General features: G+C 39.8%; 1 protein-coding gene across 7 annotated transcripts in view; it reads left to right on the forward strand.

Annotated features, from left to right (window-relative positions):
- LOC149280650 (wolframin-like) overlaps positions 1 to 24,579 on the forward strand; it is a 31,636-nt gene that overhangs the window by 4,807 nt on the left and 2,250 nt on the right. For 2 of the 7 annotated variants that reach the window (XM_089500279.1, XM_089500275.1), the window contains exons 2-7: positions 2,457 to 2,539; positions 11,187 to 11,331; positions 12,243 to 12,413; positions 13,864 to 13,944; positions 15,717 to 15,862; positions 20,554 to 23,121. In XM_089500279.1, coding sequence (XP_089356405.1) covers positions 2,462 to 2,539; positions 11,187 to 11,331; positions 12,243 to 12,413; positions 13,864 to 13,944; positions 15,717 to 15,862; positions 20,554 to 22,371 — 2,439 coding nt within the window. In that variant the 5' untranslated portion in view covers positions 2,457 to 2,461 and the 3' untranslated portion in view covers positions 22,372 to 23,121. Of the gene's footprint in view, positions 1 to 42; positions 144 to 178; positions 642 to 2,456; positions 2,540 to 11,186; positions 11,332 to 12,242; positions 12,414 to 13,863; positions 13,945 to 15,716; positions 15,863 to 20,553; positions 23,122 to 24,579 lie in introns of those variants that run through there. The other 5 variants (XM_089500276.1, XM_089500278.1, XM_089500280.1 and 2 more) reach the window with 5 other exon arrangements.

The raw sequence follows: 24,579 nt of genomic DNA on the forward strand, positions 1-24,579 counted from the left end.
ATTTGGTATTCTCTTGCCATATGTCCATTGATAACATATTGTAATACACCACTATTGAGATAAATCTCACTCATCTTTATTGAAGGAATGCTGCAAGTACAGAGTCTTTGGAACACTGAAGACAAAAATCTTATCTTATTGAGGTAAATCCAGGTGCTTTTAAAATGATTGCTCCCAATCTGTCTCCTGGATAAGGTAGTATTGAAAGAATAGTAGCATCATGACTCTTTAAATATATATATATATGAAGTAGCCTTTACTTCACTTCCAGAAAATATATTCGGGGGAGCCGTGTTGGCCACATATCAAAGTAAAGTAACATCCAAAATCACAAAACAGTAATATAGTTGCCCCTCTGCTTTCACAGGGGAACCGTTCCGGACCCACCCACCCCCCATGCGCAAAAATGAAAATTGTGGCTATTCAAGCCCCAGTGGCTTGAATGGCAGTGCATACCCATGGATGCCTGCATGTGCGTACCAAAGGTGTCCGCCCCATTTCCCCCCCTCCGTTTGCTCTTCACAAGTAAGCAAGGGTTGTGGATCTGAAGTCCACGAAAATGGAGGGGTGACTGTACTTTTATTTGGCCAACCAAAATGCACAAACTGAGGACTTAGAAATTCCTAAAGAGGTATTCACAGGTAAGAAAACTAAGAAAAGAAAATCTTTTTCAATGGGTGCCAAATTACATAATATAATAAATACTTGATTTGCACATGGAATAGAATGTATATATCTTATTTACCTCATTTTGGCTGCAACTGGTGGAGGATGAAGAAATGTACAATTCCAACATTTTTCCTTAACTTCTTTGTAATAAAAAAATATGTTGGGTCTAATATGTATTTGAAAATTCTGCCTGAAATTGATGAAGCAACACTGCTTACCTTGATGTTTTCGAGAACGTACTACAGTGGCGCCTCCGCATACGTGGACTTTTTATAAGCGGCTTTGAGCGTACGCGCTCAAGCCGCTGGGCGCGCGCGGGGCAGAAAGGGCAGCACATCCCATTCAGTTGAATGGGCGCGCGCGCCCGTTGCGCCCCGCGCACCTCCGCACCACCGTGCACGAGCCCCATTATTTACAATGGGGCTCGAGCATAGGTGGAAATCGCCATACGCAGCGGGATCCGGAATGGATCCCCCGCGTATGGCGAGGTTCCACTGTATGTAGTTAATAGTATGAATAGCCATAGAACCAAGTAAATAAAGGTCATGAGATTTTATTATCATGCTTCAGCTCCGTTTTGGAGCTCCTTTCGGCGCTGCTGTTAGGCCGCCACAAGCAGCCTCATGCGGCACAAAGACATCATGCCTGCGCCACACCATTTGGACGTCGCACGGCCATGACATCATAATGGCGGCGCCCGTCTGTACAGGGCACCGCCATTTTGATGTACAGAATATGTAGTAGGGTTGCGGGGCATCTATAAGCAGCGCCCTGAGGCAGCCCTAGCATGTACTCCTTACGTGCTAAAAGGCCCATCTGTACTGGGCCAAAGTTTCCTTCCAACAGCTAAGAAAGTGACCTTTAAAGTATGGATTTGTTTTGAAGATTAGCCATTCGTTTATATGAGTCAGAATTCTTTAAAAGGCCTAGCTCTGAGCTGAAAATAAACATGTCCTCCAAATACAAATTAACCAGGAAGGTGGAGGAGAGAAATAAAATCAAACTGTATCTTTGTCTTGGAAGTTCTGAGACAGTGTTTCTCCATGCTGCTTTATTCTTACCAGCTTTTTAAAAGTTCTATTCAAGAGGAGAGTTAGAGATGTTGCGACATACTTATTACAATTCCAGTGTCATAAAGCTAATAGTACATCAAGAAATATATGGTTGTCCCTCAACATTTGTGGCTTTGACACTCACGGTTTTGATTATTCATGAGGTCAAGGCTACCTGCACACACACTCCTCCTCCTCCCTCCTAGGTCTTTCCCCTTGGGAAAAAAGCCCAGGAGGGAGAAGATGGGAAGGGTGCATGTGCCAACCCCACCCCTTTCCAGGACAGATAGCTGCCTGGTGAAAGGCAGCTATCTACCTGGAAAAGGGGCAGGGAGCCAGTTAAAGGGATGTGAGGGCAGGAAAAGAAGAGGACCATGTGCATGTTCCTGCTCCTCTTACCTCACCCACCCGTCCCTCTAACAGGCTTCAGGGGGGAGTAATTTGCGGTTTTTCCACATTGGACCCCTAACCCCTGTGAATGTGGAGGGCCTACTGTATCATGCTATGAGTAACATTTTATTACAAGTGTAAATTAGCCTCATTACTTGTAGAAACTCATTTCTGCAGTGATAAAGCACTTGACTTGCAATCCTGGAAGCTGTCGCTTAATCATTATGTTCAGATGTTGATGAAGACATGGACCACCGGGCTGTATAATTGCCCAATGTTTGTAGCTAGTGCTGTTCATAGGATGTCTTAGTAAACTTCAAATTTTGTTTTGACTGGTTTTTTTAGAGGCCATGATGGAGGAACAAGAGATACTGTTTGAAGAACATTTGGAAAGAGCAAAAGCTGGAGACTCTAAAGCACAGACAGAGGTAATTTTCATGTTTTGATCACTTCTCATAGGTTTTTACTAATTTTTACTAACCACAGTTCTAAATATATGTTATAGATCTGTCATTAAAAGAACTGTAAATAGTGTTGTGCTGAATTTTCTTACGCTTAGACTGCCAAAAGGATTTCCAAAAGGATGGGAAAATATTAGAGAGCAGCCTCTCCTCCATGTGGTTGAATTCAAATATATAGCCATGTTAGTCTGCAGAATCAGTATGTTGAGAGATCTTGTAGCATCTTTGAGACTAACTGAAATAAAAAAGTTGACAGCATGAGCTTTTGTAGACTTCAGGCTGAGGAAATAGACTGAAGTCTAAAAAAGCTCATGCTGCCAACGTCTTTATTTCAGTCTCAAAGGTGCTACAAGATCTCTCTCCTCCATGGAATGACTTAGGGAACTGGGGATGTTTAGCCTGGAGAAGAGAAGGTTAAGAGGTGATATGATAGCCCTGTTTAAATATTTGAAGGGATGTCATATTGAGGAGGGAGCAAGTTTGTTTTCTGCTGCTCCAGAGAACAGAACCCGGAATAATGAATGCAAGCTACAGGAAAAGAGATTCCACCTCAACATTAGGAGGAACTTCCTGACAGTAAGGGCTGTTCGACAGTGGAACAAACTCCCTCTGAGTGTAGTGGAGTCTCCTTCCTTAGAGGTCTTTAAACAGAGGCTGGATGGCCATCTGTCGGGGATGATTTGATTGTAATTTCCTGCATGGCAGGGGGTTGGACTGGATGGTCCTTGAGGTCTCTTCCAACTCTACGATTCTATGAGAGTTCCTGCATTATTATTTTTTATTATTATTAGAGTACTTATACCCTGCCCTTCAGCCCTAAAGGCTATCAGAGCAGCTAACAATTATTATTTTTAATTAGATGGTTCCCTGCCCTCAAGCTTACAATCTAAAAAGACACGACACAAAAGGAGAAGGGAATGGTAGTGGAGAAGGGGATCAGGTCCAGCAGTTTTTCTCTCCCTCTGAGGCCTGAACCGAGGCAGATGGACTGGAGGGAGGGCACTACTACTTAGTTCAGGCCAGGACCGATGGAACTGGCAGGCCTCACTCTCCCTCTGATGACATAGATGGCAGGGGGTGAACTGGATGGCCCTTGTGGTCTCTTCCAACTCTACAATTCTATGATTCTATATGTGTGTTTATGTGCTTTCAGGTTGCCATGAATGTCATAGGATTTCATAGGCAGTTCCTTGAATTTCATAGGATTTTCTTTGGCAAGGAGTACTTAAGAGGTGATTTGGCCAGTTTCATCCTCTGAAATATAGCCTACTGCACCTGGTAGTGTACTTGTTAGCTATCTCCCATCCAAGCGTTGATCAGAGCTGACCCTACTTAGCTTCCAAGATCAGATGGGATCCGGTGCCTTCAGGGTATTTAGGCCTTATCTCTTCCATACTCATGTATTTTTATATGGCTGTTTGAAGCTATTGAGTTGCTGCTAGGGAAATGGATAAACAATCACATCTCTATTCCCTAGGCAAGTGTGTTGCATTACCTGACCTGCTAGTGTTGTGTGACAGTACATGGCATATGTTAGTAACATAGGATGGTTTGGGACAAGATGTGGACATGTTTTTAGGTATGCATTCAGATGTGGAACAGCAGACTGGAAACAATCAGTGTACAACCTCATCCGTAAAAAAGGAGACACAAAAGACTGTAGCAACTGTAGAACCATAGTATTAATCTCCTATGCAATCATATAGGGAGAGAGAAATCCCAGAGGTGTTGGGGTGCAAGCAGGATTCAGGAAAGGTAGAGGCACTAGGGACCACATTGCAAATATATGAACTTGCCAAGGATGTCCAAAAGAAAATCTGCGTGTGCTCTATAGATTATAGCAAAGCCTTTGAAACTATGGAAGGTACTTAAAGACATTGGAGTGTCACTACATTTGATAGTCATGATGAGAAGTCTATACTTAGGACAATAGGCTACTGTCAGAACAGAATATGAAGAAATGGAATGGTTCCCAATTGGCAAGGAAATTAGGTAAGGCTGTATTCTATTACTTGTTCAGCTTCTATGCGGAAAATATAATACGAAAAGCAGGCATGGACACAGAAGAAAGATGAGAGAAATTAGGAGGAGGAAATATCAACAATTTAATATATGCAGACGACATGATACTATTAGCAGAGAACATCACAGATTTGGAATATTTACTAAGAAAGGTCAAGGGAAAAAGTGCAAATGCAGGCGTAATGCTCCACACGAAGAAAACAAAAATAATAACCACAAAGGTTATTACATAAATTCAACCCAATGAGGAAATCAAATACTAAAAGAGTTCCTGTACATAGGATCAAGCACTGGTCAGAACGGAGACTGCAGCTAATAAATCAGAAGAAGACTAGGACTGGGAAGGGCAGCTGTGAAAGTATTAGAAAAGTTGCTAAGGAGTAAAGATATACAACTAAGCACTAAAGTTAGAATCATCCAAGCTATTGTGTTCACCATCATCATGCACAGATGTGAGTGCTGGAAAGTGGATAAGAAGAATATCAGTGCATTTGAGATGTGATGCTGGAGAAGAGTGCTGAGGATATTGTGGACAGCCAAAAAAGACAAACAAATGGACCTTTGAGCATATGAAGCCTAAAATCTCCTTGAAGCCAAGATGACCAAGTTCAGGCAGACATACTTTGGCCACATCATATAAAAGCATGACTCATTACAAAAGACAATAATGCTAGGGAAGGTAACAGACAGAAAAAAGATAGGAAGGCCACATATTTGATGGATGGACTCAATCAGAGAGGTCATGGGCATGAATTTGCAGGACTTGAGCACAGCAGAACTTGAGCACAGAAGATATTGGTGCTTGGAGATGTCTCATCCACATGAAAAATGTGTGTTGCCAAAGAGGAAAGAGAAACAGAGGAAAGGGAATAGCGGTTATAGAGAAAGAAAGCAAAAGCAGAGAGGATTGGGGAGGGGGGGGGGTTACAAGCACATCATGCAAAGGACTATAGCACTCCAGCCATTGTTCTGTCCCCCTTGAATACTGTGTATACATTGCTCATCCTGTTGAAAATGAGAGGGAATGGGGGAGAGGCCCAGATTCTGGCACGGATCCTGTTGCCTGAAAGGTTCTTGGCTGAGATGAGATTCCTAATCAGTTTTAGAACAAAGTAGTTCATCTCTAGCCCCTAACCCCCATATTCAACTGAATGAAAAAATTGTTCCATGAAAATGATTTAGAAGAAAAAGCTCTTCTGCTACAACATGCTGAAGTAGTATGGAAGCCCCCCACACACACACACACACATACACATACCAGTAAGGCAAACAAATCGTGGCCCATGGCCTTCATGGTTCCATCAATTTTGGCTGGCGTTTTCTCTCTATAGAAGTCACTCGTAAAATTATTCAATTCACTTGTTGAAGTGGGAAAAGGCTAGTAGGCACCTCAAAGTGGCCTTGTGAGCATAGCAGTACCCCAGGTGCGTTGCTGGGGCTTAATTTTCACTGGAAAATTTTTTGGTCCAAAAATAGTGCAACTACCAATTAGAGCCTTTCTGCTTCTTGATTTACCAGGAGGCTAATGAAGCAGAGGGAACTAAGGACATGGTTTGTACAAAAATGATAGAAAACTGAAAAACACTGTTACCTCCTCTGGTAAAGGAAGGACAGGATGGCACGGGTATGGATATGTGACTGGCGGCACAAAGGTGAGGGAGCCAGGAAAGACATAGGGATGATAGAGTAGCCAAGAACTACCGCCACCAAAACATAAAATGAAATATGATAAAAAGCTAATAGTGTGAATCTTCACATAGCAGAATGAAAAGCAATTTTCAAGGTGTTTATCTGAAGGGAGAAGATCTGGAGTGAAATGGAAAAAAAAGTGGGAATATAAAATACACATTGGAGCAATTTTTAAGTGTGACCTATCTAGACTGCCTCTTGCTTGGGATACACTTATCTCCTGTTAACACTAGTAAAAACTGTGTCACCAAGACTTGCATACATATAGTGGGTAGAGATAGAAAGCTCTGTGAGAGCACAAACCTGAGCTTCTGTTGTTGGGGAAATACAGGAAATGGATGATTCTGCGAGTGACTGAGTGAAATGAAAGTCAGGTTGCTTTTTACTTTTATTTATTTATGGCTTACTTGACCTGTTTTTTTCACTTGGGAGTGGGAGGGCAGTGTGAGTATAAGAGGAAAACTATTGGCTGTAGTAGCATCACTGCAGTGGCAAAAGCAGAAGATTTTGTTCAAGGCTGGGGTGTGAGAGGAGAGGAGGTCAGAACAGCAGCATTTGCTGCTGTTTTTAGCATTTTAGATGACTGGTGAGTTTATATAGCTATGGTTGCAGCAGTGACAATAGTGGCTACAATTTTGGCCACGAGAGCAAGAGAAGCAAATTACGGAAGACTGTAGGAAATGCTTTCAAGGGTGTGAGAACATAAAATTGATTGTTCTGACTTGATATGCCATAATTCTTCAGTTCAGCAGATGGATTTATCTAGGATTAACCGGTACCTCTGATTTATCAGATGAATTCCATTTTTGCGGTTCAACATTTGAATAGAGTTTTTGGACAAATGGAACCTGCCTACCATCTGTATTGCCCTTCTTAGTATTTAATATAAGACAAATCATGCTGGATCAGACCTATGAGCACAGTATCACATTTCTACCTTAGAATTTATAACCTGGTGGGGAATAATGTATCTCTGCTTACTTCACCATGCCTAAAATTATCTCTCTCTCTTATGTAACCCCTTTACTTTTTTTTTCTTAAATAAAAAGTTGCCTAATTTGGTAGTATTTCCTCATAGAAGAGTTGTTCCAGCCTCTTGATCATTTTGGTTTCAATTTTCTGTACCTTTTCCAGTACTACAATATCCTTTCTGAGATGCAGTTACTATATACAGAATTCCAAGTGAGCTGATTTATAGATTTGTGTAAAGGCATTATAATATTGACTTTATCCTTTTCTAATTGGTCACTGTCAGAATTGACCCCATCATGGTATATGTGAAATTGCGATTGACCCCAGTATACATTACTTGGTACTTGTATACAGACATACCTCAATTAGCAAAGCCTATGACAAAGAAGCTCCTTTTTGCAAAGTTTGCAAAACAACCCATTTCCTCTTCATCTTCCTCTGAATTTAAGGTTTTTTTTAGCAGCATCAGCATTGAGAGGATGGTAGAGTAGGCTTAGAGAAATACAATTTTTCAGTGTTGGGGTGCAGCAGATGTAAACAAAGCAATGAAGCTTTTGCTGGTAAAAATGGGATTCTGTTCTAGCTGATCCTACATGATTGCCCTGACAGGCAGTAATAAACAGCAGCTCCCTCCAGATTCTGAGCATGTATGAATAAGAAAACACAGAGCAATGGGGAGAGCTGATATGCTGCCTCACCTAGTACCCCAGCATGTTGGGGGTTGTTGTTGTTGTTGTGAAGTATAGATGTATGAGTTTGGTCATGAAAATGAAAATCATATGAGAAGTGGAGGTTGCTGAAAGGAAAACAAATCATCCCTGGCTGAAGGTGGTTTCTAAGTGACTCAAAGTATTTTTGTTTATTTAGTTCTTACCTGCCCTGGTTTTCATGTCACATGTGCATATTGTTAGTTCTGAATGAAAGTTTGTTGAACTGCTCTTCTCTTTTGTGGTGAAGGAACCTATCTCTATTTCTTCCCTGTTACTTCTGCCTCTAGTACCAAATTTTCTGTTAAAGATTTAGTGCCCAGGAACATATCTGCTTTTTTAACTGAGGTATATCTGTATATTGAACCACACTTTGATACCACCTTAGTCTGGAGAGATTTTTGTGGAGTTCTTGGTTTTAACTATCCTAAATATTTTAGCGTCTTCAACAAATGTGTCTCCCTAACTAACTGGTGGCGACTTATGGACAAATTTTTTAAAAATACTACGTAGTTCAAATGCAAATCTATTTGGAACCTCATACATAACATTCTGCCTTTGTGAGAATCCTGAGAGGATATTCCTAGTTGCTGTTTCCTATATTTTCAGAGCAGCAAAGAAACTTTAAAAGTAGCTTAATTTATACAAATATTATATCTTTTTTCACCCCACCCCCACCCCTTGTATTTCAACTGATAAGCACCATTCATAATAGTCACTCTTCCTACAGAAACAGGGAACTGTTGTTCTCTGAGAGTAGGGCATGATCTCTAATTCTTAGTATCCTTGGCAAATCACCGTTTTAAGGTTTATCTGGAGAATATGTGGAATAAACAGGACTGGCATTGATTATTTGGCACCTGATGAGATCAACCATTGCCATACTTCACATATCTTCTGCCAATCGCCCCCCACCCCAGTGGTTGTCTCTCCCTACGTATCTGTCCAGAATGAGAGGCTGCATGGATGAATGAGTGGGGAGCGTGGCACAAAAAAATAAGGAGCTCTCCTTGACTTTTCCCTGTGAGTGGCAGCAGGCTTGAGGAAGTGGAGGAGCAAAAAGAACCACCTGATTGTTATCTCTTCCCCAGAGTGGAGAGGAGTAAATAAATAGTGGCTTCTGCTACTTTTGCCACTACCACATCACTTGCTTGCCCTTCTTTCTTCCAAGAGAGCAGGTAGATAAATAAGTGGCAACTGTGGAAAGAAAGCACGGCAGTTTCATAATTGCTCACTTACTCCACCAAAGTGACAGATGAGAAGATTGAAGAGTGAGCAGATGTGGAGTTGTATGGAAAAAATGGTACACTGTGGACATCATCACCACCACCACTACTACCACCATCCAAACTGGAAGTGACCATCCAATTTTTTTTTTTTTAAGTACTTCAATTTTCAAGCCTGATGCAATCTGCTGTAAGTGCTAGGGCCAAACATTTGACTTCAAGCTACACCAAAGTTACCTGTCCTTAGGTTACATCTATTTAGATAGGAATATCAACTCTTTTCAGCTGAATTACACTGAAGACATCAAGAATGTTTGGCAGATGTGAGTTTGCATTGATTTCATTGGAGTTCTGACAGTTATAGATAGAGGGGTGTACAATGGTAGGAAGATACTAAAAGTGAATGGCTGGCTATGCAGATGTTGTTGACAGGAGAGGTTTGGCTTTTGGGACATGGTCTTTGCTTCTTAGACAAAGGACTATTGGATACAGATGGGCTGCACCTCACAAAGGATGTGAAAAATGTCTTTGGTAGAAGTATGGCAAATCTGATCAAGAGGGCTTAAAAATAAAACCTTGGGAGACTTCTGGTCTGGGTGTGAAATTAGAGAGATATGATCTTCAGCACTCTGCATTGGAGGTTGCCCCTACTGGGAATTTCCCAAATAGGCTGAAGAACTTGCTGGGGCCTGTCTGTCTCTCCAGTTTAGCAGGGGGTAAGACAAGTTGGATGTGCATCCCAGTGTCAAGACAGTTCCCTCCAGACCAAGAGAGGTGTCAAAGGTTGTTGCCACTATTATCAGCTTCATACGCATCAGTGAGGAGGACTGGGGAAATTTAAACCTTCCTGTGGGTGGGGCATTGGTTCCCTGAGACATCTTGGTGCCCACGTGTCTGCAATTAAGTTTCAGTCCTTTCTCCAACAAACTACCACAGATGCCAGATAATGCTCCAAACTTTACTTTAATGTAGAACTTGGCAAACATTACAACAGAAACTATGACTTGCACTCGGGTTATGTCACCACGAGCCTGCATCCACTCCTCCGCTTTCTTCCTTCAGAGCATCTCAGTCTCTGGCCTTGAGGATTCCCTTACATGTCCCTTTTCAAGTTGCTCCCAGTGTTATCAGAGAAAGAAAGAGGAATTCCCAAGAAATAAAAGGAAGGAAAAAGAAGAAAAGTCAAGGAAAATTAAAGAAAACAGGACAGTGAGGGGAGGGTGAATAACAGGGACAACAATAAAGGGAGGAAAGGAAAGTTTTGCAGGAATTTGAGGAAGGTGAAATTAATTTGTATCTTCACTGGTAACGAATTTGTATTTATGATAATGATGTGATAAATAAACAGTTTGCAAAGTTATTGTCCTGTGATTCAGTAGGAGCAAATGGGATGTTTGAATGAGGGGAGGCAGCACGATTTGCATGCAGGAAAATCTATCTGTCTAAGGAGGGGAAAAAGAGAATGCAAAAAATCTTCCAAAAGGATAGACATGGGGTGACATGGCTACACTCTTTAAATATTAAAGATCTGTCACAGAGAGGAGGGTGCAGGTTTGTTTCAGCTGCCCCAGTGAGAGATAATGGTTTTATGTTATAGTAGAGTAGATTTCAATTGAACATTATAAGGAACTTCTTGATAGTGAGAGCAATTTGACAATGGAACCAGTTACCTAGCGAGTGGTGGGATCTCCTTCTCTGGACATTTTTACAAAGATGTTGGATAGTTACCTGCTGAGGGTGAGCTTACTGGATTTCCTCCATTGAACAGGGGGATGGACTTGATGACCTATGAGGTCTCTTTCAACTTTATCATTCCATGATTCTTTTAATTTGTTCAAATTAAAAAAAAATCTGATCCATGGTACATTTGTGTTAGATACACAACATAATATGGAGGAAGGCTAGCTTGTCTGTTCAGAAGTAGAACATTTCTTTATACACAGGAATGAAGTTGCAAGCTACCTTAAAAAGGAGAGTCTTATTCTTGTTTTTTTGTAGGTGGGAAGATGCTACTTGAAATTAGCAGAAGACCAGGATGAAGAGCTGAACAACTGCACTGGAGTTGAGTGGTTGATCCTTGCTGCGAAGCAAGGTCGAACAGAAGCTGTTAAACTGCTGCGGAAATGTTTAGCAGAAAGAAGAGGTATCGGTCCCACCTGGTATTTTATAGTTACTGGGTTTATTTATAGAGTTTGAGAGATTTAGTAAGATATCTCTTGAAGGCAAAGGGATTAGAAAACCTAAGCATTATTTTCATTTTCATTTACTTGCTTCTAAAATGAATATGCTATTCTTTAGTGCCCCATATTTTTTATCATGGCAGCATGTAAATGGGGAGAAATGTAAAATTACAGATTAAAAAAAGGATAAAAACTCCAGTCAGTCAAAACTCACAGCTACCTAAGTGAATTACATGCTTTCAAAGTTAAAAGAAAAATAGTTTTCCTCAGATGCCAACATTATTAGCCGCCCTGATCATTTCTATGGAAGGGCGGGGTAGAAATAAAATTTATTATTATTATTTATTATTATACCATACCTGGTGAGAAGTGAGCAGCCCATAAGTAGCATTCTATAGTCAGGACACCACCGTCATCAAAAAGATGCTCTCTCTGATTGACAATCAGGAGGGCAATTGCAGAAGAGCCTCAGATGAAGATCCCAACATGTTGGGAGAATGATGCAGGTCTAGTGGCTGCATGGGCCCTAAGTTATATAGTGCATTATAGAGAAGCACCCACACTTTAAACTGAACCCAGAAACTAACAGGGAGACAATGAAATGGTTTTAAAATTGCCATGATGTGATCATACCTTCTGGTTCCTATTGTAGCAAGGCTATCAGCTGCTTTCTCAACTAGTGTATCTTCTAGGCTATCTTCAATGACAGCTCTAGTAAAGCCTATCCAAGTATAGTAATTTTAAAATACAATCCCGTTTTTGTAATCATTTCTTTTCAAATAAATTAGGAAATCCTATTAGCAGTTGTGCTACTCAAAAAGTTGGATAATTGTAGTTAATGCTGTTCTTTTCTTTTCTTTTCTTTTCTTTTGAGGCATCACCTCAGAGAATGAGGAAGAAGTGAAGAAATTATCATCAGAGACTGAATTGGAAAGAGCTGTGAGGAAAGCTGCCTTAATCATGTATTGGAAATTAAATCCAAAAAAGAAAAAGCAGTTAGCTGTTTCAGAACTACTAGAAAATGTTGGGCATGTTGATAGTGAAGGTTCGTATCTAATATAAATATAAAGTGTACTTTGTGTCTGGGCACAATAGTTATGTCCTCTAACTATGCCATGTTATGTGGAGTCAAATAAGTGATCCATCTAGCCCAAGTGGGAACCTTCGTGGTGCAATTGTTTGAGTGTTGGCTTATGACTCAAGATTAGGGTTCGATTCCACACGAGCATAAAAACCCACTGGGTGACCTTGGGCAAGTCACACTCTCTCAGCCTCAGAGAATGGCAATGACAAACTTCCCTCTAAATAAACTTGCCAAGAAAACCATACGATAGGTTTTCCTTAGAGTCATCATAAATCGGAAATGACTTGGACACATACAACAACAATTACTAGTCTGTTTTACTCCAACTGACATACCTGTCCAAGTTATTGGGTAAAGAGAAGATTTCCTCAAGCGTATTGTTTAAACTCTTTAATTGGCTTAACCTAATGTTAAACATACAGTATTAAAATCTAAAATAAATAGAAACATAACATATTTAGAATATTGTACAATCTTTTAATGAATGAAAAAATACTCTACAAATTCAGTTAAATCTGTTTCAGAGCAACTGAGATCAATTGGCTAAGGCCTACTAGAATAAAAATGTGTTTTGATGTTGTTTCATGCCTGTGGAAAGATAATTAAAGGAGGCATTTCAGAAGAAAATTCAGAGCCAAAGAGTAGCCCCAAAAAGATCTTGTTTGTTTTTCCTACAAGAAGTGGCTCAGAGGGTGGCAAGAATAAGAGAAAAACTTCCCCTGAAAAAACTGAGAATATTGACAGAAATGTATAGGATAATATTTTTTCAGGTAATTGACACATATTAATATTTCTCATCTCAGTGCTGTTCAATCCATCATTTTATGTCATTTTAGAGGGATTTCTGTCATCCCATCTGAGTTTTTCCACTAATACTAACAGACACATGTTTATACTAGATTGGTGGTGACTTCTCGAAAGGCCTTTTCAGCTGTCGCTCCAAAAATCTGGAATGATCTGCCGGGGGAGATTCGTCAGATCACATCTCTTGACACTTTTAAAAAGGCAATAAAAACAACTCTCTTCTGGCAGGCCTTTCCAGACTAGCCTCTCCTAAAACAGAATCAACCACCCATGTCAATGAGCCCCCGCCCCAATTATTGCCCATTATTGTCATATTGCTGTCACTTCTTGCCGAGCTGTTTTAACTGATGTTATTCCAGTTAAATGTTTTTATTGTTATTATTTTGTATTGACGGGAGGGAGGGTAGAAGAGTGGGGGTTTTGGGGGACAATTTTGTTATTTATTTATTTTTCTGTGACTTTGTATTTGAAATTTTCCTTGCTATTACCCGTCTCAATACTCAAATGGGAGAGGTGGGATACAAATAAATAAATAAATAAATAAATAAATAAATTATTATTATTATTATTATTATTATTATTATTATTATTATTATTATTCAAACAGACAGTGAGAAGCCACCTGGTCCAGTTCCAAAGTCTGTTCAGAAACAAAGAAGAATGCTAGAACGACTGGTGAGCAGTGAATGTAAGAGAAGCATTTATTGTGTTAAACTGATGTCTCACTATGTCATGGGATTGCCCTTTTATTATTTGTTACTTTGTATTTGTACTGTCATTCACTTTAGTGTTAGAACAAAGATAATGTTAAATAAAAAGATAGCTGACTTCATTCTGAAATTTGAATTGTAGAAACCTGAATGGTTGTGTTCATCAGCTGAAGGCTGGTATGTTCATTTTATTTATATATGAATTCTGGCAGCAGTAGAATATTGATGTCTCTTTTAAAAAATTACAGTAGATTTGCATAACATGCCACAAAATGATGAGCCCTTTGTTTTGGGGCTGTCTCTTCCAGCAGACCAATCTGTGGTATAATGTGGATTTGCTGCCACTATACCATAAATTTCAATATACCTGCCTATCAGCTACTCATCTCTCTCAGCAGTTTCATGTAGATTTGGGGGTGGGGTAGACCTTTGGCTTGATGACCATATGGTCCCTTTTATGCAACTGTCAGCATCAACCAGTTTTATGGGGATCACTTTTACTCCTGGGTTTATGAAGAAAGTAGAGAAGAAATAGAGTGCCATATAGATTTAAAGCAGTGATTCTCAAACTTTGGTTTTTGGACTTCAGCTCCCACAAGCCCCAACCACCTTGGCCAACAGTCAGGAATTCTTTGAGCTGAAGTCTAGAACATTTGGGATACCAGGCTTTGGGAACCATTGATTTAAAGAAGTGCAATCCTGTCATAATGCTGAAAATTCCACTCACCAGCTGCTGGATCTGCATCTGCCTACATTTGATTGCAGTCTTCAGTTGACTTTTCTTTTGGGTCAGCATATGAAGAAAGTTCCTCATTTCTAATATAGATGTGTAATCATTATTCTTCCAAGTTTCTATTTAGCTTTTAAGGTTATGTCCCTGGAAACAGAGTGTCTCAAGTAACTAGGACAGATGACTAAAGAATTTTCACTTGAGCTAAGTTTTAAATGGGACATGTATAGGAAATGCGAAAAGAGAGAAATCACCAAAGAGGAATTCAAACAAATAGCTAGCACGTGTACAGAAAAGGCAGAAAAGCTAAAGCGCAGAATCAGGCTTGCTAGAGAGGTTAAGAACAATGCAAAGAGCTTTTTTGGTTATGTCTGTAGCAAAAGGAAGAAGAAGAAAATGGTAGGGCCACTAAGTGGAGAAGATAGCAAAATGCTAATGGGACAGAGAAAAGGCAAAACTACTCAAGACTTTCTTTGCCTCAGTCTTCTCATAAAAGGAAGAGTGCTCAACCTGTGGAAAATGAAGCACAGAATAAGTAGAGGTGGTACAGGAATACCTGGTTAATCTAAATGAATTTATATCTTCAGGACCAGATCCGAGGGTATTAAAAGAATGTAATGTAATCTCAAATGTAATCTCAGAGCCACTGGCAATAGTCTTTGAGAATTCCTGGAGAACAGGAGTAGTCCCAGCAAACTGGAGGAGGTCAAACATTGCCCCCATCTTCAAAAAGGGAAAAAAGAGGACCCCCAACAATTATCATCCAGTTAGTCTGACATCAGTACCAGGAAATATTCTGGAGCAGATCATTAAACAGAGAGTCTGTGAACATCTAGAAGACAATTCCATAATCCCAAAAAGTCAACATGGGTTTCAGAGAAACAAGTCATGCCAGACAAATCTGATCTCTTTTTTTGATAAAATTACCATCTTGGTAGATTAAGGGAATGCTGTGGATGTAGCATATCTTGCATATCCAACTTTTAGTTACGTTAATGTGCATTGCCTTATAACTTTCAGCTAAGAAGTATATTGCCTTGGATGATTTTGTTGAAATTACCAAAAAGTATGCAAAGGGCATCATCCCAAGTAACATACCTGTGCAGGATGATGACGATGACGAATTGGCAGGGAAGAGTCCAGAGGAGCTCCCACTTCGACTCAAGGTAAAAACTGGATGTTGTCAAAGTGCCTACTGAAATGTGATACATTCACACTATTTAGCCTTCATGTATGTGGACAAGGTACTGTTTGAGAATCCATTTTGCAGCATTGTTAGCTGCGCAGTTGTAAGCAGTTTACTCAAACTTCAGCCACTTGCCACAAATAGGGATTATTATTATTATTATTATTATTACAAAAAAAACAGAAAGTCCCAACAAATCTATTGCTTTTTGCCTTTGGGTTACTTTTTAGCCTATCCCAAATAGCACATTAGAATAAAAGATGTTCCATGTTGCTATTGTTTTTTCATGATGGGAACATGGGAATGAAGGATTTGGATTGTGGGTAAGGTTTATTATTTTACAGGATCCCAACAATTATCACCCAGTTAGTCTGACATCAATACCAGGAAAGATTCTAGAACAGATCATTAAACAGAAAGTCTGTGAACATCTAGAAGGCAATTCCATAATCACAAAAAGTCAACATGGGTTTCAGAGAAGTCATGCCAGACAAATCTAATTTCCGTTTTTGATAAAATTGCCATCTTGTTAGATGAAGGGAGTGCTGTGGATGTAGTATATCCTGATTTCAGTAAGGCTTTTGACAGGGTTCCCCATGACATTCTTGCAAACAGACTAGTGGAATGTGGGCTAGACAATGTAACTGTTACATGGATTTGTAATTGGTTGACTGGCTGAACCCAAAGGGTGCTCAACAGTGGCTCCTTTTCATCCTGGAGAGAAGTGACCAGTGGGGTCCCACATGGGTCTGTCCTGGGCCCAGTGCTATTCAACATCTTTATTAATGACTTGGATGACAGAATTAGGGGCATACTTATCAAATTTGCAGATGACACCAAATTAGGAAGAATAGCTAATACCCCAGAGGACAGGATCAAGATTCAAAATGACCTTGATAGATTGGAAAGCTCGGCCAAGGTTAACAAAATGAATTTCAACACAGAGAAATGTAAGGTACTGCACTTAGGATGGAATAATGAAATGCAGAGATATAGGATGGGTGACACCTGGCTGAATGAAACTACATGTGAAAGGGATCTGGGAGTCTGAGTAGACCACAAATTGAACATGAGTCAACAGTGCGATGCGGCAACTAACAAGGCCAATGTGATTTTAGGCTGCATCAATAGAAGTATAGTGTCTAGATCAAGGGAAGTAATAAGTCCACTCTATTTTGCTCTCGTCAGGCCTCATCTGGAATATTTAACCTCAATTTAAAAAGGATGTTGAATAACTGGAGCGTGTCCAAAGTAGTGCGACTAAAATGGTGAAGGGTCTGGAAACCATGCCCTATGAGGAACGACTTAGGGAGCTGGGGATGTTTAACCTGGCGAAGAGAAGGTTAAGAGGTGATATGATAGCCCTGTTTAAATACAGTACTTGAGGTGATGTCATATTGAGAAGGGAGCAAGCTTGTTTTCTGCTGCTCTAGAGACTAGGACCCGGAGCAATGGATGCAAGCTCCAGGAAAAGAGATTCCATCTCAACATTAGGAGGAACGTCCTGACAGTAAGGGCTGTTCGACAGTGGAACAAACTCCCTCGGAGTGTAGTGGAGACTCCTTCCTTAGAGGTCTTTAAACAGAGGCTGGATGGACATCTGTCAGGGATGCTTTGATTGAGAGTTCCAGCATGGCAGGGGGTTGGACTGGATGGCCCTTGTGGTCTCTTCCAACTCTCTGATTCTATGATTCTATTTCCTGACCTCAATAGAACTTCAACCACATTGGTACATTGGATATTTTTTTAATGGAGTCAGAAATACTCCATAACTCACTCAGTGCAAGTGTTTTTTAAAAAAGGCCTATCGTGTGTCAGCGTTAAATAAAATCATGGTCTGTGTGGATTTGTTGCATATGATCCTTTTAGAAAAAAGGAAAGCATCTGTAGCCAAAATGTATATAGCATTTTGTATAATGGCTTGGATTGATTGCCCTGTACCACAATTAAACCTAAAATTCGAACACAACTAGTTTGTCCTGTATGAAATGTTAAACTTAACAATTTTGTAGTTCTTCCTGGAATTGTACTGTTGAATTTCTTAAGAACATCTTGTTTATTCTTCTATCTATATTTTATTATTTGGGCCAGAATGGAATTCCTGGGACCAGCAGGGATTATCCATTGTTTGTGCTGCTTTTCCACATAAAACATCTGAGTCTCATTGTATTATTTTTAGAAAGTTGAGTTGCTTATATCTGCTGACATATATGAGTTAAAGAGTAAGAGGAGGCCCTTTGCTGGCATACTTAACACAATGAAGGTGATGTGTGTTTGTTCATGTTTATGAGAGACACTGCAGTAAGACTGAAAGAAATGAGGCGTCACAGTATTTATTTTAGTCATGGAACTGCAGCATGATGAACAACAAAAAAAGATTACAGTTATCCCTGCACATTTACAGATTAAGCATTTTCAGATTTGATTATTTGCAGATTACTGTATTTGCCTTCCACCCAAAAAATGTTCACTCTAGGCAATCTGTAGGTCCTCCACCATGATTCTGTAGTCAACCCCTGCCAGAAGATGGTCATACAGTCATGCTGGAGGACCTATTGATGCCTGGAAATAACATTTTCGGCTGATATTGACCATAGAATTGTGCTGAAGGACCAACGGATGCCTAAATAAAGCAGGCCTATAGGTTTTCCGCTGGGAGGGGGGGGTTGCACACCTAAGACCCACAGAAGTTGAGGGCCAACTGTATTGCATTGCTGCATTGTTAATACCACCAAGAGGCAAATGGCAAAGTATCTTGTTTCAGACCTGAGATGTGTCAGTATCAATCATCTCTGTTCTAAGGATTCAAATAATAGTCTTTGTGAAAGAACAAAAAGAATTTATTACAGACAAAGGATGATGCTGATCAGCCAGCATTTAAGTTGGTACTAACCTTTCCTGCCCTCTTGTCACTATATATAGACTGGAGCTACCTAGCCCGGCCTGTTTGCAGTGTAACATTTTGACTTCTTCCTGGTAAATGCAGCACAACTTCTCCGAACTGTTCTTTGAAAACGGCACCAAAATTCAAACTTGCCTAATACATATGACACAATCTATCTATCTACACAACACAACCAATATAGACTTTATATAAACATTTCCCAACTTCATTCATAATGATAGAATCAAAACCCTTTTGGGTTCTGACAAGTTGTTTGGTGGAAGTAAAATGCTATGATGTTGTATATGAAAGGAAATGATTAGAGGAAGAATAAAGCCCACTAGTTGAGCAAACCACATTATGCTTGAAACTGCTTCCTCCCGACACTATTCTACAATGGAAATGATGTCTGAGCTTAAACTCGTGAATTTGGTTGTCTAGTTTGATATTTTATGTAAATCCCTGTGAGCAAATTTTGAAGAGGAAAAGCCAATATATTACAAATGAGAAAAATCTTGTATATATTAATGGTTATAATGTATGCTATAATACAATAATAAATTATGCACACACACATATTTATATAGATATATGATATGTGTGAGCATGCACATGCAATTCATTTGAAACCACATTTCTTGGTGCTTCAAAAACTAAACCCATTGAACCTAATATTTTCAAAAATTGGTTCCGACATTACTGGCAACATCAATCCCAATGTTGCTAGGAGTCACCACCTAAAAGACTACACCCCCAAGTCATTAGCATCAGGACCACTCTTGCTCCTTCTACATCAGAGAAGACCCCTGCCACCCATCACATCTGTTCAATTCATCCTGCCAGTTACTGCTGTAAACTACGAAAAGGTGTGAGTCATTTCACAAGAGGGTTTTGTTTTTTAAAATCAGTGTAAATTTGACTTGGATGGACAATATAGAACAAGGTGGGATATCTTTTCTGATCTTTGAACGTCCACTTTTCCCCTGGGCAGAGGGCAAGTTGTGATCAAGAACAGTTTGTGACTTGGTATTGCTTGGTCATTGCTGATTTTGAGCATCCATCCTCCCCCACCTCTAAGCTCACCTTCCCCAATGCTCATTATAAAGACTCAGCTGTTGGAGTAGTTCACTTTCCTGATCCTCTGTTTTCTTTCTCGGGAGGTAGTTTGTGTGTTTTCTACTGGTACATGGAGCAGCTGGTGATTTAAGAATATCTGAGAAGCCAGAAAGTCCCTAAAGTGTATAGAAATTTTCTGTTCTTTTCTCTTTTTTGAGAGCACCCAGGACTCGACAGACCACCCTTTTTAGTGCTGGGTTGGGGCCGTGGCAACTACATGCCCCTGCCCCAATCTTGCCTTACTGCGGCACAAAAAGCAGCCACAAAAAGTGGCTCCTTTCTGCGTCCCAGAAAGGGTGCCATAACCATTGGCATGCGGCTTCCCCATGCTCCTTTGGTGCAATATCATGAAGACGCAGTGGCAGAGGAGCGCCGTGACACCGCACACCATGCGGTGTGGTGTGTGGCATCACACCACCCTGGGGATGGAGTCAGGACGTACATCATGTGGATGCCACATCCGACTCTGCCTTCAGGCCGGTCTGTACAGCCCCTCATTCACCTGAGTTTGCTATTACAGGAAATGATGGAATGAAATGGCAAGTAAAGGTGGCTGACAGATCCAGTAAATGAGGTTTAATCTGGTTTGATTTGCTTGCCCAGTTTGTCTAGAAGACATGTGATGTGTGATACTGAGAAAGTGGTGAATTAACTACATTTTTCATTTCCAGGTCATAAAGTATCCACTTCATGCCATTATGGAGATCAAAGAGCACCTTATAGATGTCGCATCTAAAGCAGGAATGCACTGGCTGTCCACTATTGTTCCAACACATCACATTAATGCACTCATATTCTTCTTCATCATCAGTAATCTGACAATTGACTTCTTTGCTTTTTTTATCCCATTAGTGATCTTCTATCTTTCCTTTATTTCCATGGTGATTTGCACCCTCAAAGTATTTCAGGATAGTAAAGCATGGGAAAACTTCCGTACCCTCACTGACCTGCTGCTTCGTTTTGAACCCAACCTAGATGTCGAGGAAGCAGAAGTGAACTTTGGCTGGAACCATTTAGAACCGTACCTTTACTTCCTGATTTCTGTGTTCTTTGTCATTTTTTCCTTCCCTATAGCAAGCAAGGACTGGATACCATGCTCAGAATTGGCTACAATCTCTGTTTTCTTCATGGTGACAAGTTATATGAGTTTGGGCACAAGTGCTGAACCATACACACGAAGAGCATTATTGACAGAGGTTGCTGCAGGTGCCTTCTCCTTGATGAAAGTTGTTCCTTTAAACCTGGGACATTTGAAACTGTTGTGGAAAACGTTTTACAGCATCCCTATTGGCCACTTCTTTGTGCTAAACATGAGCATCCCTTGCCTTTTGTTTTTGTATTTGTTTTATCTTTTCTTTAAAATGGCACAATTGCAGAATTTTAAAGGTACATACTGCTATCTTGTTCCTTACTTAGTATGTTTCATGTGGTGTGAACTCTCAGTGGTTATTTTACAAGAATCATCTGGCATAGGTCTAATTCGTGCCTCAGTTGGTTATTTCTTGTTCCTGTTTGCACTTCCTATTTTAGTAGTAGGCATTGCACTGATGTGTCTCATCCACTTCATAAAATGGTTTGTAACACAAGACCTTGTGAAGATTGTGGCCACTGTTGCGCTATGTGCTATTCCATTGATTTTCCAGTGGTGGACAAAGGCCAGAGTCTCTGTAGTTGAAATTATAAAATCCCTAACAAAAAGCTCAATTGTTAAACTTATTCTGGTATGGTTGACTGCCATAGTCCTATTCTGTTGGTTTTATGTGTACCGCTCAGAGGGGATGAAAGTGTACAACTCCACCTTGACATGGAATCAATATGGATTTTTGTGTGGTCCACGGGCTTGGAAATCTACTAATATGGCACGCACCCAGATTTTATGTAGCCATCTGGAGGGCCATAGAGTGACATGGACTGGAAGGTTCAAATATGTTAGAGTAACTGACATTGACAATAGTGCAGAATCAGCAATAAACATGCTTCCTTTGTTTGTTGGTGATTGGCTAAGATGCTTATATGGTGAAACCTATCCACCATGTGACCCAAAAAACATTACCTTAGAAGAGGAAGAACTCTGCCAATTAAAGTATCTGACAAAATATAATTGCCACATTAAAAGATTTGACCGCTATAAATTTGAAATAACAGTGGGTATGCCTTTCAATAGTGTGAATGGAAGCAAACCTATAGAGGAGGAAGATGTAACAAAAGACATTGTGCTGAAAGCCAGCAATGAGTTTAAGAAAGTCTTGCTGAATTTGAGGCAAGGAAGCCTTATTGAATTTAGTACAATTCTGGAAGGCCGTCTTGGCAGCAAATGGCCTGTATTTGAACTGAAAGCCATTTCATGCTTAAACTGCATGTCTAAACTTTCTCCTGCAGGGAGACATGTGAAAGTAGAGCACGACTGGAGAAGCACGGTTCAAATTGCTCTCAGTTTTGTATTTAATTTTTTCTTCTCCCCCTTTTTGTCAGTTGCCAGTAGAGCTTGAATTGACCTTGCACTGTCATAACCAAAGATATGGCTCAAAAGCAACCACACAGCAATGTTTCAAATGAATATCACTTGTGCTGAGTACTGTGTATGGTACACAAGCAGTCTTAAATTATTCTTACACTGCAAAAATATGTTTTAAAAGTTGACTTTATATGCATATTACAGGCACAAACTGAGTTATAGGGAAAAGGGTTCTCATTAAACGAGAGATAGTAAAAGCACTTTACTCCAGATAATTCACCCTTCTACTATTATACCTCTACATTTACAATTTTACAATATAAAGCTGACTTTGCATGTAATGGCATGTTAATATCATTTATCCAGTGACCCACAGAGAAAAAAAATTAGCTGCACTATGATACTGGACATTGGTGCAATTTGGACAGTTCTTCTAAGAAAGACTTTAATTTAGTCACTTTGTTGTTAGCTGCCTTCAAGTCAACTTCAATTTATAGTGACGCTTTGAATGAGAGCCTCCAATTGCCTGTCCTCAACTGCTCTGCTCAGGCCTTACAGACTCAGGGCTGTGATTTCCCTAATTGAGTTTATTTACCTGGCCTTCTCTTGACCTTACCAATTGGTTAGGTATATATTGGAATTATTTGGTTATAATTTCTGTTAGAAAAGCAACAGGTCTTATTAGCTAATCTAAGTGGCTGATCTGTAGGAATTGACTATGGACATCAGTACCTGGTGCATGATCTGTATAAATTCAAACATAAAATTAAACAAGTATTCAAAACTTGTGGCATAAAGTTTTGTGGTCTTATTTAAACACACTTTTCTCACATGTGCATACTATTTAATCTTGCTACATCACATCCCACATACTATATGAAATATTGGGGAATATTGTGTTGTAATTACTACTTTCTTTGGCTGCATCTGCACTGCAGAGATAATGTAGTTTAACATCACTTTAACTGCTATGGCCCAGTGCTATGGAATCCTAGGATTTGTAACTTGCTGTGAAATCAGAGCTCTCTGATAAAGAAGGCTAAGTATCTCACAACACTGTAAATTCCAGAAATCCATAGCATTGATCCATAGCAGTTAAAGTGGTGTCATACTGCATTATTTCTGAAGTGCAGATGCATCCTTTATAATGCTTTTCACTTCTGGGCTGATAACTACTTCCCACATACTTTCAGCAGCCGTCTACACAATATTCTACAAATTTAAACAGAAAGTGCCCAATTTATCAGACTGCTATCCTAATATGTTTTACTTGCAACATTGCCATGCCTGGTTATTTAGAATTACATTTAATAATGTTAATTTCAAGTATCCTGTTTAGAATGTTGCTCAGCTGGTACAGGATTTCTTATTTTAGGGACTTTTCTTCTAATTAAAGCTGGACAAGCTTTCCCAAATTTACATGGGATTGACTTGGAAATAATCCAAGTTTTTCTGGCTGTGAAGGGGGAGAAAGCTTCTGGAAAATGAGAATCCTTATCCCTGAGGGACTGCAGGTGAGGCTTCCCAAGCGTAGGTTGGGACCCCATGGGGCTCCTTCCAACTCCATTATTAAATCTATTAAATGTAATTTACTAGATTAAATCTGTTAAATGTAACTTGGTGGTGGTGGGGGGGGGGGTTAGTGGGAACAAAGGTGGCTGGCAATATGCTTTGAGTTTGTATTTTATTCTGAATGGGGAGTGGGGAATAGGAGATGAAGTGCTCACCTCTTTTTTTTCTTCTTGTATATCCCTAATTTTCCTCAGAAAATTCCTCAGAAAAGACCATTATCACTACTTTTGAAAAACAATAGGGGTTAAGATCATTGTTTATATGATGAAACTATTCCTTCTTAAAATGTATATGTGAATGCAGTAATTGCTAAAAAATCTACCATTGTTTCAGGTTCCATAACTATCTAATCACATAATAATTCCACATCAAATAATGACCTCGCTGTGTAGCAAAATTACTGTATTGCATCAAAGACATTGGTCTGAATCAAACTGCTACTTCCAATTAGACAATGCCATCGAATTCATTAGTGTTGGTAAGAAGCCAGCATGGTATAGTGGTCTCAAGTGTTGGATTAGGATTCTGGAGACTAGGGTTTGAATCTCTACTCAGCCATAGAAACCCATTGGGTGACCTTGGGCAAGTCATACACTCTCAATATTAGAGGAAGGAACTGGCAAAATGCCATATTAGGATTGCCTTTAGGGTTGCTGTAAATCACAAACAG

The sequence above is a fragment of the Sceloporus occidentalis genome, unplaced genomic scaffold, assembly GCF_023333645.1.
Source record: "Sceloporus occidentalis isolate IW3139 unplaced genomic scaffold, rSceOcc1.0.p SCAF_150, whole genome shotgun sequence".
NCBI classification, from domain to species: Eukaryota; Metazoa; Chordata; class Lepidosauria; order Squamata; family Phrynosomatidae; genus Sceloporus; species Sceloporus occidentalis.